The sequence below is a fragment of the Zosterops lateralis genome (genome assembly GCF_965231275.1).
Source record: "Zosterops lateralis genome assembly, chromosome: 1".
In the NCBI taxonomy this organism is placed as follows: Eukaryota; Metazoa; Chordata; class Aves; order Passeriformes; family Zosteropidae; genus Zosterops; species Zosterops lateralis.
In genome coordinates, this window is record NC_139762.1 from 65,250,306 (window position 1) to 65,269,929 (window position 19,624).

Consider the following 19,624-nt stretch of genomic DNA (forward strand, 5'->3'; position numbering starts at 1 on the left):
TACTTCTTTTCAATTTTACGTTCTTTTACTTTTCTCCAGAGTAAGATGTGTCCCTCATGCTGTTTTAATAGTCATTCCACTGTTTCCCTTTCCCATGTCTCTTCTCCCCTGAGAAGGTGACTGCTTACTTCTCATAACAAATGAAAATTGTAGTGGTATTTATACCACTCCCCTGCCCACCCCCCTCCCCCCCTATTTTTTTTAACTGAACAAACTTTTCAGGTTTTATTCACTGGGTCAGGCTGGTGGCTTAGTGACAGCCAGTGCCAGAATATCTAAATTCCAACCGCCTTCCACGATTTCTCAAGCTAACAAAGGCTGGATTCACTTTCAAAACCTTTTGGGTAGGAGGACACCAGTATGTTTCTTTCTGGCTGGCATTTGAAGCAAAACAGAGAGGACAGAAGGAGCTGCATTTATTCCCCTTATCTGAAGGAGGGTCACTAAACAGGGCCTTGATGGTTGACTTACAAAGTTAAATGAACAATTCCTGGCGAAACACTGCATAAAATGCCCGTCTCAAGAATGTGAACTGCTTTTGTGCCTTATTGTGAAAGGAGATGGGATCCCTGTAAGATTAGTTAGTATCTATTAAAGTAAATGTAGAATTCTAAAGCAAGGCAAGCAAACAAACCCTGTGGTTAAAGGCATCTTAGGTAAAATGGCAAAAGACAGACAAATTTAAGAAGATAATTCAATGTCACAATTTTTATTCTCAGAATCTGAGCCTTGTATTTAAATCTCACCACTACAATGACTGCTACCCATTCCTCTGTCTGCCAGGACAGATTTCTCGTACCGTTAAATGGAATAAAACGCTTGCTTAAAAAGATTTCCGTCACTGGTCAAAGAAAAACAGAGCAGACTTTGTTTTGGTTTGCTGAAATGCAAAATATTCCCTTCTTTGGGTGAGAATGAAATCTTTTTCTTATTATCTCCTAGTGAGGTGGGAGAGGGAGCCTTTCTATGCAGACAGACATAGAATCTTGCCCATGTCAGTGGTGAACTTTTGTTAACGTTCTCAGGAAACAGCAGCGTTTCATCTTTTTTAACAGATTTGTCCAAGCAAGCAAATTCCACCACTCTGAGTGTGTGTACAAAACCATTCTGCACTGAAGAAATTCCATCCACTGCACATCCGCTGAACCAGCCTGGGTAACATTATATAGGTGACAGGACATGAAGCTAATCATGACTCCTGTGCTCAGAAAGTGCAGTGGCACTATAACTAAATTAATTTTAATCCAAATCCCCTGGCCAAGTATCATAGCAAGAAGAAATGCAGATGCTGCACAACATTATCCTTATCCAAGAGATAGTTAGGCCTTTGTGAAGAGGGAGAAAAAAAAAAAAAGACAGCTCAATGTTTCCCCAAACACAGAGCTCACAGACCCTTCCTGAAAAGACTCTCTCAACTGTGAGGGAGACACACTGCTGTGTCTCTCTTTTCTCAGATTGTGTCAATGGGGAAACGGGAACAAGGGGAATTTTGTTTGAGTAACCTTTCAGAGCAGGATATGTGTCTCGTGTTCCCCTATCAATTGTCACAAGGTGATAGCTGGCTGATGTGTTTCAGTGGGTATTCCCTTCCTGGCCTGCTGGCAGCTCTGTTCTATGTTGTATGCCGAGGGTTGTGGCTGGCCAGCAGCAGAGCCCAGCTGACAAGTCCCTGTGGCTGCCCCATCACTTCACCTGCTGCCACCTCCCAAACACCTCAGCATCCCAGCTGGCAACCAGGAGGGCAGTGGGAAGACACAGAGCAGAGACATGATTAGAAATAAAGCAAGCAATAAGCTCAGCGGGATGGGGCATGAAAGCAGGAGACAAGCAGTAGGTTGCCCAAAAGAGCAGAGAGTAATATTAATTGCCCTCAGTAAAAGCAAAGAAACAAACAAAAGCCATTGACAGAAGCACAAGACGAACTCACAGAACTCATTTGCTGCTCTGCTAGAATTGCAGTGGAATAAATACGAGGCAGTGAATCAAGCCATTGCTGTGCTGCAAAGCAAAAAAGGCACATTACATGAATTACCCTCCTGAGAACTTCAATAGGACCTTGTAGTTATAAATCCTGGCAATATAGCTCAAGTTGCCTCTGAAACACAGACATCAGTAATGCCTGGTCCCGGCTTCCTCATCAGCAAGTTTCATTGTATAATTGAGCTGATTATCCAAGGCAACCGACTCAAAACTTCCCTAGGCTGTGCCTGAAATACAATATTGCATAGCAAAGGCACGGCCGCTGCCAAGGTCACCAAGAACAGCAGAGTGCTTACACTAACCACAAACATGCCTGCTGCAATCCCGACTTCTTACAGCAGCAACACGAGGAGCTTAGTGGATCACATTTACAAATCTCTCTTTCAAGGTATATCTAATTCCTGATATCCATGATAGAGCATGGAGCTCCGCCATGCTGCCTGCTCTGCTACCTGAGTGGGAATGTTTCACCCTGGGGGAAATTAAAAACCCCCTCAGGGTAAATGCAATGGGTGAGATAGGGGGAGGGAGGGTGCGTGAATAAAATGAGCAGTGGGACTTCACTTCACTGCGCAGTGGTGTGCGATGGCAATCTCTTTTTCTCCCTGTAAAATACCAGCTCTTATGTCTGCTCCTTCAGAGTTGTAAAGTACAGCTACCAGCACCTACAGACTTTGTGAGTTTGTGCCCAAAGTGTCATTCCAGTGGCATCTAAGTAAAAGTATTTAATAAGAGTTATGGAGAGCAGTAAAGGCGAAACAATACACACGCAGGAACACTCCACTAGAATTTCACATTAACACATCTGTTACCTCATATTAAAACCAGTCAGGGACTTTTTACAAACATTAAAAGCAATGCAAGCTAAAATAATAGCAGAAGGCACAGCTTCTCAAATGTGCTTAGGTTTCATAATATGATTGTAAAGCGTTCTTAAAAAACACCAGTTACAAGAAAAGTACTACTATTGGTGGGATTACTGGAAACCAAATGCTCTCTGAGTTTAAATATAGGTGAAGTCAGAAATATGATGTCACTTTCCTTATTTTTGTCTCCAATACTTATTTGTTTCTAGCCAATGTGGTTTTACAATCCTTAATGCACTTATCTTCATGGCAATGGTGCCACAGGAAGAGATTGTACAGAGCGTATTCAAGGAAGGGGATCTGGATGCTAGTCCAATACCATGCTAACACATTAGCCATTGCATCCTCTGTACTTAAAAGTAATTTTCTACTCAGAGTATGAAGAGAAAAAACATGCAAAAAGAAAACCAGTGTTTCTTTGATTCTTAACTCTTCAATTAAGAAATGCTCCAAAGAGATTTGCACTCTCCTAATAGTAAGCTGGTTATACACAATCACTGGAAGAATTCCTTTCTTAATTAAAGTGTCTAAGGATACAGCATACAAGTGAGTTTTATTCTCTTGAAACTAGCCAGATTTATTTTGATGCTGCCCTTGAAACAACGTTGCCAGTGCATGTAAAGTATCATCTGTTTCACATTTCTTCTTGGGAAATCAGAAGAATCAACAGCAACAACAAACTGAAAGAAAGGCCCAGAGAAAAACCCCTACAAAGGGCTGGAGCAGCAAAGCTACAGCACAGCCACAGTGGCTCTTCTGCACTGCAGAAAGCAGGAGCTCACTCTTCTCACCCATTTCTGCTACTTATTTTGTACTGACAGGGACACATACCCACGAGCTATTAGGGCATGTGCAGTCAAGAAGACAGCATAGGGGGAAAAAAGCATTTTTGCATTCATTTGGTAAATTTGTACAGTACAGCCACATATTTTATGCTGGAACTGGAGAACAGAGGAGATTGCAGGCAAAAGTATGACATTCTTTATCAGTCAAGAAACCATTTTAGCAATAGGATCCCTCTCTAGACTAGAGAATTAGTCACACAAGAATTTAAGGATAACATTGTACTATGGAATGTAGTTATGTTTGTAATCTGGTAGTACAAGATTATTTTTTGCTATTTTTCCTTAGGCCACTAGAAATAGCCTTGAGTCCATCTGTGACCTAAAAATGTTGGGTAAGATCCAGCTCGGGCAAAAAGGAGAGAATTTATTTCCTGTTCCTCTCAACAAGCTGGAGTATGTCCCATACACAAAGATTCCTATTATGTGCACCATATTAATCATGCCTGATTAAGAGATCTAACTTGAAAAGCATGGAGGATCACCACACGTCTATTTTCCCTGCTCTTTCTTGCTCCCAAGATACCAGAGTTAATTATTACTTTCTTCCAAATAATCCTTGTTTACCATGGTCACTCTTTATAATGGACTTCTCCAGGCTATTAAAGCATTCTTGGCCTCTGGTGTCTAATCAGTGTTAAAATAGCAGCCAGGCAGAGCGAACTCTTGGCAGATTGATTTGAGCAGTAGTAGTTAAAAAAAGATCTTCTGAGGACAAATGAGAACAAAAATAATTGCAAAGGCAGGAACAAAGCAGTGTTCAGTCCCTTCAAGAGCTGCACATGAGAAAAAATGTCTATGGGAGGGAGGGATGGAAAAGGTTTACAGAATCACAGAATCAATTAGATTGGAAAAGGTCTTTGAGATCACAGAGTCCAACCCTTGACCCAACACCACCATGTCAAATAGACCATGGCACTAAGTCCCATGTCCAGCTGTTTCTTCAACACTTGCAGGGTTGGTGACTCCACTACCTCCCTGGGCAGCCGATTCCAATGGGTTACCCACTCTTTGCACAAAGAAATTCTTCATTTTGTCCAACCTGAACATCCCCTGGACATCTTGAGGCTGTGTCCTCTTGTCCCATTGCTGGCTGCCTGGGAGAAGAGACCAACCCCCACTGGGGTTCGACCTCTTTTCAGGTGTTTGTAGAGAGCAATAAGGTCCCCCGTTAGCCTCTTTTTCTCCAGGCTAAACACCCCTAAGTTCCCTCAGTCTCCCTTCACAGGACTTGTGCTCCAGACCCATCACCAGCTCCGCTGCCCTTCTCTGGACTTGCTCCAGCACCTCAAGGTCTTTCAGTGAGAGGCCCAGAAGCGGACACAGGACTTGAGGTGTGACCTCACCAGTGCCCTATACAAGGGATAACTGCCCTGCTCCTGCTGGCCACACTAGCGCCGATCCAGGCCAGGATTCCCTTGGCCTCCCTGGCCACCGGGCACTGCTGGCTCCTGTTCAGCCGCTGTCGACCTGTGCCCGTAGGTCCTTTGCCGCCGGGGAAAAGTCGAGGCGAGCAGCTTTGCAAAGGCACGGGCGGGGTCCCGGGGAGGAGGGCCGCCAGCCCTCTTCCTGCGGGGGTCTCTCTCTCTCCCTGGCCATGGGCGGAGGAGAGCGGCCGAAGGCGCCGCCCGGTCCCGAACCCGCGTCCCCTCGGCCTCCACCGCGCGCCACCCCCGGCGGCGGGGGCGGGGCCGGCTCGTGCCCGGGCGCTGTGCGAACGAGGGCGGGGCCATGCAAGTCTGGCTCTCCCTAAGCAGAAATGGGCGGCGCTATGCAAATGAGCGCGTGAGGCTGTCCGGCGGCGCGCGGCGGGGCGCGCAGAGCGCGCGGGATGCGGCGGGGGCGCGGCCATGAAGTACAAGGTGAGCGCGGCCCGGGCTGCGGGCGGGGGTCGGGCGGCTCGGGACTCCCCTCCGCACCTCCCCCAGGTGTGCCGGCCGTGTGCGGGTCTCCCTCCTGCCCTCCCCTGCGCTGTGTGCAGGAGCGGAGCCCCGGAAGGGTCCGCGGGGAGTGGAGAACGAGGGGCAGCGAAGGGGCTGCGGGGACCCCCCGGTGCCGTGTCGGTGTGGGCGGTGCGGGGAGAGGGAGCTCCCCTCGCTTGTCCCGCTGGTGCCCGCCCTGGGTAACTGGGAGAACCGGGATCGCGGGAGAGCTGGCGGGGATGGCCAGGCGCGTTCGGGACAGGTACCCCCATCCTCCCCGGGAGCTCATCCAGCCCTTCCCCAGCCGCTCGTGGAGCTTTCCTTATACAGGGCTCATTAGGTCTGTTTGATGGATCACAAGCGAGAGGCAAAAGACCCCTTACATTCTTTAAAAATGGGTAGCCTATTTCTCGTGTTAATTCCTATTATTAAATAATTATTATTATATTATTATTATATTATATTATATTATATTATATTATATTATATTATTAATTCCCTCGTATTAAATAATCACTTTTAGCGACCCTTTACCGGAGAAGTGGTTGGTTGGTTTGGTTTTTTTTGTTTGTTTGTTTTTTTTTTTTTTTTTTTTTTAATTTCAAAAGACAGAAATGTGGAGCCTTTAATCCTAATGTTACTCCAAACCGTCTGGGCAAGGTACAGCATTGCCCACGGGGCATTGGGTTACTGTACAGACATACCGTAATCTTGTGCGATTGGAAAAAAAGGCGGAGGGAAGGAAAAACTTTCCTTCCTCTGCCAAAAATAACTTCGGCATCAATAAAGAGGTGATTTTGGAAATGTCACACGCTATATACTTACTTGGAGACTGTGTTGCTTTGGAAGTGAAGTCCATCTCGGTACTAACCTTAGGCAGCATGGTGTGATGCTGTGGCAGTGTGTGTGAGAAGTACGAGCGATACCCAGGTAAATGTGCACAGATTTTTATGCTCTTCTGCGTGTCTGTGAGCTCAGACCTAGTTTTCAAGGTCTCTCAAGCCAAACTTTGGGAAAGGTCAGTTAAGTTTCCAAAGCAACTGCCAGTTTATCCATCTGCTGCAAAGACAAGGGAAAAAAAAATTGTGTTAGATGTGGGTTGACAAAGGTAATCCATTGCTTTGACAATTTTGGTGTGGATCTCATGGCATTTATTTTTTTTTTAATCATATCTCAAACAACTCACTAATGTGAAGTATGAAATAAAATTCATCTCTTCTATCTACTCGACCTCTGATCAGTCCAGGTAGACTTTATACCTGCCTAGAGGAGCTGTTACTCTGGGCAGGAAACATCAGGCACTCGAGGGTGGAAGAGCAGTGTCACTGTTAGTCCAAAGCTCACAAACTGTTTTCAGGCTCCCCAGGGCCAAGCAACACTTGTATCCCAGTAGCAAAATAATGGTCCTGCATAGTTGTACAGCTTTCTGATTTCTTGCATGTAGCTCAGTGGCATTGCAAAAATAGGGAGGGATAAGGTGGCTCAAAGAGGGGAGGTCTTCCCTGCTCTGTTTCCTTTGCCCTTTCTTGTAGGAATGAGCATTTTGGGTTTGGTTTGTGATTACGTAATTCTAGACAGAGAAAGAACAAGCCATTAAAAATAAATAAATAATTTTAAAGAGAAGTTTGAGGGGTTTGGCCTCATAAACCTTCTTGCTGGATTACAGTGTTTACTTTCCCTGGGAAATGTGAAGTAGTTACACTGTTTAACTGGGACAAACATTCTTAGATCTATTTCTTATCTGTAGAGTAATACACAAGCAGAATACCTGCACATTCAGTCTTTGTTCTTTCTGTATTTTCTCTCTTCTTTTATCTTCCTGTAGGAAAACTTTTTTTTTTTTATTGTATACATGAAATAAAGGAACAGAGAATGCTCATGCCATGCCTGGGGACATACTATCACTTCAGAGGAGGCTTAGCATCCAGGTGCAGATTTGGCCCTATTTTACTGTTCCTGGTGTTTGTGGTGTTTGTCATTGCTTACTTTCATTATGCTAGTCCATAAGGCCTCATTTAAAGAAATAATGGAAATGCTTATTATAGTTTAATTCCGAGTTTTAACAGTAGGACAGAACAGAAACTGATTCATGGGTAAGACCCTGAATATGTCTCTCCATCAGTCATGACTTTGCTTTCAGTGTGACTAAACCCAAGGTCATTTCTGGTCTAGAAATCCTTTCTGCTATGCAAGCTATACATTTTTAATTCAGACGTTTTCAAAACTTGTTCCCTCCCTCTCTTCTTCTTCATCTAAGCTTCTTTAATTGTCCATTGCATTCTTTCATCTTAATACTCAAGTCTGAATCCTCTGAAAGGGAAATTTCCTGTGGATTTAGACAAGTTCAGAATTTTACCTTACATATGTCTCTACACCACTGTCTATCTTTTGCACACTGTGTGAAATTCAGTGTGAAAACTATATGACTTTTTAAAGTAAAGAGATATTTAACCCCAGGTCAGGTCCTGTTCTCCATGTACTAATGCCCAAGAACAAAGAAGTTATTTTAACTGAGCTATGGAAAGATGGGAAAGGTTAAGCATAAGAAATACTTGCATTGGTTTGGAGCATTTCTTTGTCCTACTTGTCTAACTTTCAGAAACTGATTCCTGTAGGGGTGCAGTTTTTTGAGGGCAACACCTCAGTTCTTTGATGACCACAGCTTGCTTTCGTGCTAAATCCTCATGTACAATAGAACTGCAACCCATCAAGTTCTCACAGGACTCCGTTGCAATACTCTGTAATCTAGGAGGCAGGGTCAATCTTTTCTGAAACCAAAGCCAGGCTATGATTCCAAGGATGGAGCAGTTCAGCTACAATATACTCTGTAGCAACAGAAATACCAGTGGGTTACCATGATGAGGAAAGGACATGGATGGGAGAGGGTATATCCAGCCACCAATTCCAATGCTCTTATCTCAGGCAATAAAAGTGCAACAGAGGCAAAAGGGAGAAGACATTATCATAACAAGGCTTTTGTAACTTGGTGGCTGTTCCCATGCAAGACAAAATAAGAGGAGGAAGAAAGGAAGAAAAGGGGACTTATCTGTTTACTAAAACTTCCAGTTAGTGAAAGAGGAGGGGGGAAAAAAACCCCTGCATTCCTTACCTCATTTAAGCCAAAAGGAATGACGTAGATGTAAAGTATGAGGTCTTGATTATCTATTTTTAGATAATTTGTTGGGCAAGGAAGAAACCTAAATAGGGTTCGAAATGCCTGCCATTTGTGCTAAGGCACAGTCCTGTAATATATAGACTTGATTACAATGTCTGCAGGCCAAGACAAACAAAATAGTGTCCCTGGGAAGAAATACAATATTCCCAACCAGAAGTGCTTGTGAAAAGCTGCTTGTAACCCTGGCAATGAAAGACTTTGAGTGTTGGACCATGTAAAAGGAAAAGAACTGTCTGTACTTTATTAACCAAGTCCTCTCTGTTTCATTCCTCACTTCTCTTGGTTTCACTTTTTCTTTTCAGTGTCTCAGCAATCACAGGGTGGCAATCAAACTCAGAAGTAAAAAGGAACTGTAAAGCCTTGTAAAATGTAGTAGGAGAGGAACAAACCGACAAGGGGGAAACCTGTCCAAGTTTGTGCTGTCTCTCTTATTGTCATGAGTTTAGAATGGAAGTTTCATGATTTTTCTCTCACCTGTGCATGTACAGGGTGACATGGCTGAGGTCTAGCAGGGTCAGGCCTAAGTCAGCAGCAGCACTAGTGAGATGTAGCCAGAAGGACTGACCCCTTCACAAAGCTTGGAGGGCCACTGTAATTTTCAGGTTCTGGCTGTCGCTTCTCTGTGCCCTCCTTCCCCTCTCACCCACCCTCCACCCCCTGCCCCCAATAGGTTTATATTTGTGTATTTAATAGGGGTGAGTGCCCCAGTACCCCAGAGTTGTTGAGAAACTCCCACAGTTGTGTCCACCCGCCCTACCAAAGTCTTGGTAGGATAGCAGAGTGTTTTTAATTCTCTTTTACAGGTAGAGCTACTGAGGCTTAGGAATGTTACAGGGCTTATTTCAGAGGAAGAAGAAGAGCCATCACAAAGCATTACAGCCAACAGCATGCAGGGTTTTTTGCCTGATTTCTGAACTTCTGCCTTTTTATGCTAACAGCTGCTCCTGAGCAATGTAGCTGTAAATCTATTTAATCAGAAACTGGTAGCCTAATCTGTCTCTGACCAGTAGTTCCTACTATTTGATGGGGAAGCAGAACTATCAGATGAACAGCCTTCCTTATTTTTTTTTTTTGATAGTTCCAATTCAGTTTGATTCTAGATAGTACAAGAGGCCTTAGATATTTGTAAGGTCCTGCTAGAGGTTGCAGGTTGCACGTTAGATTATTACTTGGCCTTGAGGTATCTTGACTCAACTGATTCTAAACAGTGCCATACTATCAGAATACCTCATTGAGGGGGACCTGTCAAATCAGGGAGCAGTAAGTAATAGTAAGACTTTATGGAAACCTCTTCTGCAAAGGAAAAATGAAAGCACATTTCAGTGGTTATTTTCTTAGGCTGCAGAACTCTGCTTTTTTGCAGAATATAGGCCAGACGTCAGAGAAGTCTCACAAAGTGTTATTGTGAACTTGTTAAAGTGTTGGAGCACAATTCCTAAGACTGCAGACAAACTCACCTTTGGAATCTTACCATCTCAAGCCCAGCAACAGGTGGGGTTAGAAGACTGATGATACCTGAACACTGAACTCCTATGTTTGGTGTCTGAGGAGAAATTTGTATTAGTGTATTGTCTGTGCTCTATAATTATAAGTACCAGAGTAATTGCAGCAAGGCCAGGTGCATCTAGTGCGTACAAAAAAGTAAAAAACCAGGAACATAGAGCTTCTTACTTGCCATATTGCTGTTATCAAAGGTGTTAGGGGCATAGGTGCTTTCTGCATGCAATAGATGTGCTTAGGTCACTTAAGGGCCAATGTGGAGTCACTTTTCCCTTGTTTATTTTATTTGAACTAGCTTATCACAGCATTTAAGTACTTAGATCCCATTCATACCAACAGCAATTAGGAACCCACCTGTCTCCCAAGGTCCAGAGTTTAATTCCATTTTTAAAGCAACTTGAGTGCTTAAGAAGAGTATGCACAGTCTCTGCCCTGGCTGCAACACTTGTGGAAGAGCCTTATCTTGCACCGTTCCCATTTCTGGCTGCACTTGATGGAGACAAGTAGCTGAACTTCTTAGGATGTTAAAGTCCACACACCTCTGTAGGAACCCACTTTCAGTGACATCTGGAATCACAAATGCATAATTCACTTTTCAAGAGGCTTTTTTACATAATAGATGCTCTCTGAACATCCATTAAAGCAGTGGACATCTCCTGTTAGAGCAGTACTCTGGGCCCTGAAAAGTGCTTTATGCCAAGCCTTCACTAGGCTTGATCAGACACTCATCTGGGACTCTACTATGAAAATAGTATTTATGGCAGGTATTGGGCGATGTTTATTAAGTCAGGCTGCTGCTAAGTAAACCTGCGTGTAGAGGTCCTTCTGTCTGTAAATGGCTCAGCTCTCAGCATCAGTGAAGCTGGGCCACTTTATAGCACCTCAGAGTGCAGCCTCTGCATATTACTGTCTGATTATGACAGCCTGCTCTTGGGAAGTGCCAGTTTTCTTTTGCTTTTTGGTCTAGACATTACAGTAGTGGAAACTGTCTTAATTTTAAGGAGCTCATTTTTCCACAGCAGATTTGGATGTAGCTTGTGTTTGACGTGAAACAGGGCTGCTAAAGCTATAGTTCATACTCCTAGAAACACAAGCATGACAAAAATTGCCTTTTTTTTTCTCTGTAGGGATGAGGCCAAATCTCTTTTTTCCATTTTTATGTTGGTTTTGAAAACGCTTTCTTCACAGTCAGAGTGGATCAGCCTTCCCAGAAAAGGAAGGGTAATAAGAATGGGTTTACTCTACAGGAATGCAGTCAGCACATCAGAAGCCCTTTCTTAAGCAGGCTTCACCGACAGCAAGGTTGAAAATTTTAGCAATAGCAATAATATGAATCATTTGGTAACCACAAATCTCAGAAAATGCTGAAGGAGCCTAGGAGTAAATCTCAGTTCTTCTAGTGGATGACCTGCTTAGCTGCAGACAGAGAGAGGAAGATACAGACTATTAAAAAAATCAGTAATTCCCTTTCTAAAGAAGTTTCTGATCCAAAGGGTTAAGTGCAAGACAACTAGAAGTGGAATCTGTTTAACATACAGCTAGCAGTAGGTAGAGTCATGAATGCCCTTGTCCTGTGGACTTTACATCCAGTTAAAATGCTTAGGGTAATAAACCAATTTTTACTACTACAGAAGGGTGTATTTACAAGCAGATATCTTCTATTGTTTTCTGTCTCTCTTTTTATACTGCTTTATTTTGTTTGCAGCCCAGGAGGTGCCCAAACCAATCTCTCACACAATCAAAGATAGAGCTGAAGTTGTGTTTCAGCCTGAGACTGAGCACAGAGATGCTTAAAACTCACACTTTCACCATCCCTTTTCTCCGGGGGTACACTTACCCAAAAAATGTCAGCTTGCCAAAATCGAGCTGTTCTGGGAGGTTTGTTGACTTTTGGCCACTGTCCTGTGGAACGGAGATGACTGGCAAGCGTCAGCTGCCAGCCAGGCTTGGCTCCCCTGGAATTCTGATCCACAGGCAATGTGCTACCTGTCCCACCAGCCTGCTGAGGGCTGGAAGGAGCCTGGAAAGAGGAGTTCCTGAGCTTGTCTTTCTTTAGTTAGCTGGACTCTCAGGGCATCCCAAGGTGTAGCTGCTGTGTAGTATCCCAGATGGTGACACTAAATTGACAGAGTAGGATGGCTTTCCCTTATAATGATTTTTTTTTGAGAGAGAGAGAGACTTGGGGGAAGAAGAACTTAGTCCTAGTTCATCTAAGTTCTAGCTTAAAAAAAAAAAATTAAAAATCATACTTTTCAAAGCTGAAGACATCAAAGAAGTAAGTTGGTGGCAATACTAAGGTCCTATGTCTACATAGCTACGGATTCTTGACAATCAAGCTGTAATTGTTCACGCAGAGCCACAGAAGGAAGGGTTAATTTTGGAAGGAGGGTTTGGGTTTTTTGTTTTGGTGTTTTTTTTTTTTTTTTTTTTTGGTTTTTTTTTAAGGAAACTTTGTATGGGAGAAGACTGCTCACAAATGCCAGAAAATGAAAACTGAGAACTCAAAACACACGTTTTGGGATTCTTTCTTTCCGTACTTTTTTTTTTTTTTTTTTTTTTTTTCTGCTCTGCTTCTTCAATTCTTTAGCATTTAACATCCGATCTCCTTTCATTAAGTTTTTAATTGCTTGCCTGAGGGAAAGAGGTTAAGTTTTACATCTGCTTTTTGATTCTGATGTACTGTGGTTTAATCACAGTGAGATCATATTTACTCTAAGGGTATTGTTTGCCTGCTTGATTTTTTTTTTTTTTTTTTTCTTCTCTCTCCCTGTTGATGTCACAAAAGGCACACAGCCCTCAGGCAGATTTGAAAAGACCTTTTAAAGTCATGGAACGAGATCACACCCTTCCTTGGGTGGGGGGAAAGGAAACCGGTTACGAGACTGAAACATATACTGCAAGCTTAGTGATTTAGGTGTGGTGGAATTTCCCAAATTATTAATAGATCTTGAAGGTAAGTCAGGGGATGTGGTTTGTATTCCCAGAAAGAGCAAAGAGAATGGTATTTCGGCACTCCTGTAAAGACCCAGGAGCTCAAGGGGCAGAGGAATAGGAGGAATATGTGATCAGTGGATCCGTGCTCTGCCTCACTGTGGCTGTTTGTGTCGCCAGCCGTGCGTGACACTGTGCGGGCACCAGCACAGGGCGAGTGGTCTGAGAGCACAGCGGCACCAGCATCACTGACGGGTGTGCCAGGGCTGGGCAAGGAGCACTGCCTCAGCCATGGCTCTTCCCAAGGAGCACTGCCTCAGCCATGTCCCTTCCCAAAGAATATTGCCTCAGCCGTGGCTCTTCCCAAGGAGCATCGCCTCAGCCATGTCCCTTCCCAAGCATTGCCTCAGCCGTGTCCTTTCCCAGGGAGCATCACCTCAGCCGTGCCCCTTCCCAAAGAATATTGCCTCAGCCATGTCTCTTCCCAAGGAGCGTTGCCTCAGCCGTGCCCCTTCCCAAGCATTGTCTCAGCCATGTCTTTTCCCAGGGAGCATCGCCTCAGCCATGCCCCTTCCCAAGGAGCGGTGACCGCTGCATCCCGCTGCGCCACACTGGACCTGGTGCTGTTGTGTACGGAAAGGGAGTGCTGCCAAACCCCCCCTGCTCCGTGCCATTCATGTGGTGTTTGGGATATGGATTTATTTTAATATTTTTCCTTTTTTACTTCCCCCCACACACACACACACTTTTTCTAGCCTCTTAATTCCTTCTGTCAGAGACATGCATTTGGATTCCCTCCCAAATGCAGGTTCACTGCTGTGCCTCAGTTTTGCAAACTACTTCACCAACTACCTACCAAAGGGAAAAAAAAAAAAAAAAATATATATATGGAAAGATAATATCTCCTATTTTCTTAAAATGAAGTGGTCATGGTGCAACAAAAAAGGTTCTTAGACAGAGCACTTTCAGTCTCTCATGTATCTGTCACATTTGAATCCCAGTCTTGGGTGAGCCAATGGACCACATCAGCATCTTGTGCCTGAGTGTGAAGTGCCTGAGCCCTAGCTGGTCTGCTCCCTGCTTGCCCACCCTGCTTGGTGGAGTGTCTGCAAAAACTGGCAATGAATATTCCAGAGCATGACAGCCATAGTGCCTACTTCGGCTTACCCAAGTGTGGTCCTGTAAGAAAGGGAATGTTCCCATTTTTCCTCCTTAACTTTCCGTGTAACTTGTCTCACTGCCAAAAAAAAAGTCCCAGCCAGGGCAAACTCTGAAAATCAGATCTCTCAGGCAGACAGAGGGGCTGAGACAGCTTGGTGGAACACTGAAATAAGGTGCTTGCCTCTGCCCTGCTGCAAGGTTTTCCACATCTCAACCTCCAGGCAGCTTGGTCTACTTTAGCATGACTGACAGCCTCTGTTCCAGAGATGCACAGGACCAGGCTGCTGGCTCATAGCTCTCTCATCAGCTGTGAAGCCAGTCTTCCAGATACGTGCGTGTAAAAGTGCCTTAATTTACATCCAGCACGAATTGTAGTCGTTCGGGTGAGCAGTGTTTGACCAGGGAAGTATCTTTGCTAAACCACAAACTTGTGGGGTTTGGTGTTAGAAAGCAAGACAGTGCCTGAAAAGTAGAACTATGGGCTTTGCCTGTAGAGGAAACATTTCCATGGTGAGCATTTGCATCTGGGCTCCTTATATTGTCATTAGCTGAGAGCCAAGGGAGCTCAGAGTTCCCAGAGCCAGGCACAGGCTGACTTGGGTGCTGAGGGTCTTTCCCCTACTGAAGTTGCAGTAGCTGTGACACCCTGCTAGTGCAGAGACTCTTTGATACATGCTGTGGTAGTACTTCCTGCCTCTGCATAGCTGTAGACATCATCTTGAGATAAAGAGCAAAAGCCTGCACACAGCTTGTTGCTGGCAGTGAGTTGTTTCAGATGTGCTCATGGATGGGGCTGTTATGGCCATTTCATAGTCCACTCCCCATGTCACTGCCCACAGGGACCTGTCTAAGAACATGCCAGTGCAGTTTTGTGTGTATCGGGTACTGCCTTTGCTGTTCACACTACCTTTCTTCCAGGTTTGAGCAGACCAGCAAAAGATATTTTTCAAAGCCCAGTGTCTTATTCAGTGACCTCTGTCAACCTCTATTAAGTCTTTGTGGTAGGTTGCTTGTTATAGATAGACCTGTTACCTACTGTGCCTCAAGTTGCTTTCCTTGCCAACACAGCACAATGAATGCTTTATTTCAGGGGCAGAGGCAGTGAAAAATAGAAAAAGGAGATGGGAGCTGAAAAGAACCGAACTTAAACTGTCCAATGACCCTTGCACTGAAACCCTTCTCTCAGAAGGCCCAATAGAGCTAAAACTTTCCTCTCTTCTCCCAGTCCTGCTTGTAGGCAAACAGTGTATCTCAGAATAAAACTCACTTTTTAGAGGATTTTCAGAACAATCCTTTTCTCTCACAAGGAGATCCTTATTGTTGGGCCTAATGCAGCCCTACAAGGGTGTGTAAATGCTTAAGCTTAGTTTGGAATAGCAGTCATTCATTTTTAAGAAATCTAAAAGATGGGAATCTGTATTGAAAATATCATGAGATGGACAACTAAAAGTGATCCAACCAAAATTAAGCTACTGGTTTGTTCACAGACACTGTCCCCACCTTTCCTTCCTTTGTTCCTCCCTTCCTACTCCCAAGCTAGCTAAACATAGGAGAGAAGCTGTTTCTCATTTTAAGAAACAGTTTGTCCAATAATAGAAAAAAGGGGTCCCACCCTCTTTCAATGAAGAGCAGAGGCAATTTTCCCAGTCCTGTTTGCACATAAACTCTACACACAGGAAGCAATATCACAAAACAAGACAAAGCCGAACAAAACAATATGCCTCAGCAGCCAAGTGGAGAGCAGGGATCAGTATCCTCATATTGCAGCTCTGAGGGATGCAGCAGAAATTCTTTGAGCTTATGGTTGGTTGAACCTTTTCCTCGAGCGTTCATTCATTGTGGAGCTGCCTGAGAGGAGTCAAGTCGGCAGCCCTGTGCTGGGAGCTTGGCACGGCCGTGCTCAGCCCTTAAAGAGACCTTTGTGTTTAATCTTGTAGCATGTAATTTATTATTCCTGTGTTTGCTTCCATGGCTGTGGGCACCTCACACACTCTCCTTACCCACGTCACTGGATGTGTTTACTCTAACAGAAGTGGTAGATGTTTCCACTACTCTCTTTAACTCTTGCCTTTTCCCTCTTCTGCCACTTAGCCTCATCAACAAACACCCTCTTCATCCTCCAGACTATAAATTACAGAATTCTGTCAGTTGCCTTCACTGCAGAGAAGGGCAGCCAAAACAGATCATGATCTTCCAAGTGTTTTCATGCGTCTTCATCCAGCTGCAGACATATTAGCCATCAATTGCAGTAGGCTAAGAAGAGAGTAGACACCTTTGACAGTTCTGTAACAGAGCTCACTTATGCAGCTGAATTTGGCCTGTAGTTCATTCAACATCTGAGAAGAAAAATTGTTTACAGAGTCTTGTTTTTTTTAGTTTGGGTTCTGGAAGTAGAACAGCTGACAGTTTTCAGAGCAGCATCTTTTGCTTACTGGGTCATGCATCCTAAGTGCAAAAGAAAGAAAAAGCCAAGGCATGCAGAGAATACAAATTGCACCTTTCCAGCTTTTATCTAATGGACTTTAAATGGCATTAAAGGAAACCTCAGACAGAAGTTTCAAATCCCAGGCTGACTTTACCTAGAGAGAGCTTGAAAGCTTTACTGTTGTCTCAACCAATGTAGAATGTTGGGACCATGGGCACTGTAATCTGCATTTGATCTGGAGGGTATACATTTCAGTTCCATTTCTTTTAGACAGTTTCTGATACATGGCATCAGCAGAGTCTGCTGAGCCTTTTCCTGCAGTATGTTACAGCTAAGATCCCCAGGCAGCAATCATTTGGGTCAGGCTCTCTTTCTCTCTGACCTGCTGACAACTGAGATAGCACTTTGTTTAAAAGATGCTAAAACTTCCAGTTTTCAGTGATTTTACATGATTTAACATGCTCTCATGAGCCCAAGGTTAAGAGGAATTTAAGCTTCTTGACAACAAATGTGGGGATTTTTTTAATTTGCTTGTACAGAGCATTAACGCAGTGGGGGCCTGACCCTGGCTTCAACTTCCAGATATCCCAGTATTGCTAGCAGGGCTTGACACAAAACCTGAACTGAGTCTTTCCAATCAACAATTAGTTGTAGAGAAGCACTCTTTACTTGAAGCGGGGCTGCCACAGCACAAGAGCTCAGGAGAATGGATCTGCTGCCCAGAGACCACAGGTGCTTTTGGATTTTGAGGAGGGCACTGCTACACCTCTCGTGTATTTCATTTAGCTGGACCAAAGGAGAGAAAAAGACACTTCCAATCTTGGTCTTATTAAAAGAAGCTGGTAGCTACCAATATCTTCATTTTATGAAGTGCAGCTGATTTCTATAACAAAACTTTTTTTTTTTTCCTATCTAACATCAGGTAGTCTTTCCCCTGCCTTTACAGAACTTGATTTTGTAGTTCTGCATCTGTTGCCCTTCCTTTTTTTTTTTTTTTTTTTTTTTTTTTTCTTTTTTTTTTTTCTTTTTATTGGGAATATGAAAGAACTTATTTGCAACTTACCACTTGTGAGAACACGTTCCAAGATGATTTTCTCATTGCCCTTTCTCCATTGTTGATTTGTCTAGGAAATGGTCAACTTTTTTTTAAAATATAGTGATACAAAAAGGTCATTGCTGTGCTTTTGTCTTCTCATATCAGGTCTCAGTGCTTACTTGGTGCCAGTTCTCTGTTGAGGGGATGGATCCATGCCTCATCAGAGCAAGTCCAATTAATTTCATGTAACTGTCCCCACTCTCTGAGCTGATGAGACCAATGAGAAGAAGTATTGATGTATGGGCTACAATGCCCACAGGATCAAAAAATTATTCAGATTTGTCAAATCTGTGGAGATTAGGCCCACAAGTGTTGAAGGGTATCTTTGATCAGAATGTCTTTCTGTGTGTGGAAAAGTAGAGTACCATCTTGATCACCACAGCAGGTTAAAGGTACCTCTTTGTGGTTTCCAAAAGCTTTCCTTCTGTGGTCACAATCTCATTTTTCTCAAGGCTGATTCTGCTGACTCGTGAAAGTGACTGTGACACTTTCTGAAGCTCATACTAAGCAATCCTGTGTAAGAAGAATGAAGTCAGGGAAAACACAGAAGGTTTGCTTAGCAGGAGCAGTGCCTTTGCTGCTGGCACTAAGCAACAGGCTTAGTGTTTCTGGTCCCAGTGCTTATTTGGAGGAATATTTTGCCTGCCTCACTGCTCCATCAGTGACTGGTGCTGGTGGCATGGTTTTCGGCTATTTAAAAGGCCTTGGGGAAATGGCTGTGAAACAAGTGGCAACCAATTAGTGTAATTCACATACTGGTGCCTGAGTTAACACTGACAATGAGAAGCTGAAGCTGTTTGCAGCAAAGAAGTTCTTGAAGCACATCCAGACAGTGTTAACATGCTGCATGCCAGGTGGTGAGAAGGTCACTGGGACAGAGATAATGAGCAGCTGGAAAAAAAATTCACATGGGAACTTTCATCTGCTCTAATTCTATGACCATTTCGGCTTTGTTCTGAGAATTGCTTTGCTGTAGAAGCTAATCAAGCTTTTCAAGTACCTTTAAACACCAAAGTATAGAAGAATATGCATTTATCATTGATTTTGCCTGCTTGGTTTGCGCCTCCCCCACCCAGCTGTAATCTTCCTCCTTTAAACAGCTCCTCTTCTTTAAATTGCACAGGCTCTAGTCCCATTAGTAGATTTCCCCTGTGAAAGACATGCTAGAAAGAAATGTGGAAACACAAGAGATTAACTTGAATATTCAGATTAGGCAGGGGCTTTTGTTTTCTGAGCTTCATGGACTCTGCTAAGCAGCCTGGTTGATACAGCAAGAGCATAGGGGTAGTGCTCAAGAAGAGACCACTGGTTTTGACCATGCTTAAACAATAGTTTTGCAGTCCTGCCAAGCACGGACAGAAATTGCTCCCTGCTTTATCTATATTCTGTTATCTTAGTGTTGTTGACTGATGAGCTGAGCACTCGTACATCAGAGGGAATGGTGGGCCCCAGTGCTGCTGTTTACATGGGAGTTCAGAATGGCAATCCTGCTTTTCCGAGCCAAAGCTTAATTTATACCGACCTCACTAATGATGCTGATGAAAGGCAAAGCCAGTGTTTCTCATACATTTGAAAGCTGATCTCCCATTCAGAGAAGAGGAAACTGATCTCGTGCACACCATTTCAACACTGCATGTCTTGGGAAGTGCAAGTTCACCTACCTTTTATGTGACATCTGAGCTTATCCCCCTTCCATCCACCAGTCAGCCCTGCACACAACTTGCTA

General features: G+C 43.8%; 1 protein-coding gene across 2 annotated transcripts in view; it reads left to right on the forward strand.

The window, feature by feature from the left end:
• The window catches only part of NEDD9 (neural precursor cell expressed, developmentally down-regulated 9), a 102,016-nt gene that overhangs the window by 58,390 nt on the left and 24,002 nt on the right, over nucleotides 1–19,624 (forward strand). Inside the window, exon 1 of one of the 2 annotated variants that reach the window (XM_083878225.1) lies at nucleotides 5,495–5,550. The exons of the other annotated variant lie outside the window; for it this stretch is intronic. Coding sequence (XP_083734351.1) covers nucleotides 5,539–5,550 — 12 coding nt within the window. The 5' untranslated portion in view covers nucleotides 5,495–5,538. Of the gene's footprint in view, nucleotides 1–5,494; nucleotides 5,551–19,624 lie in introns of those variants that run through there. 2 annotated transcript variants of the gene reach the window in all.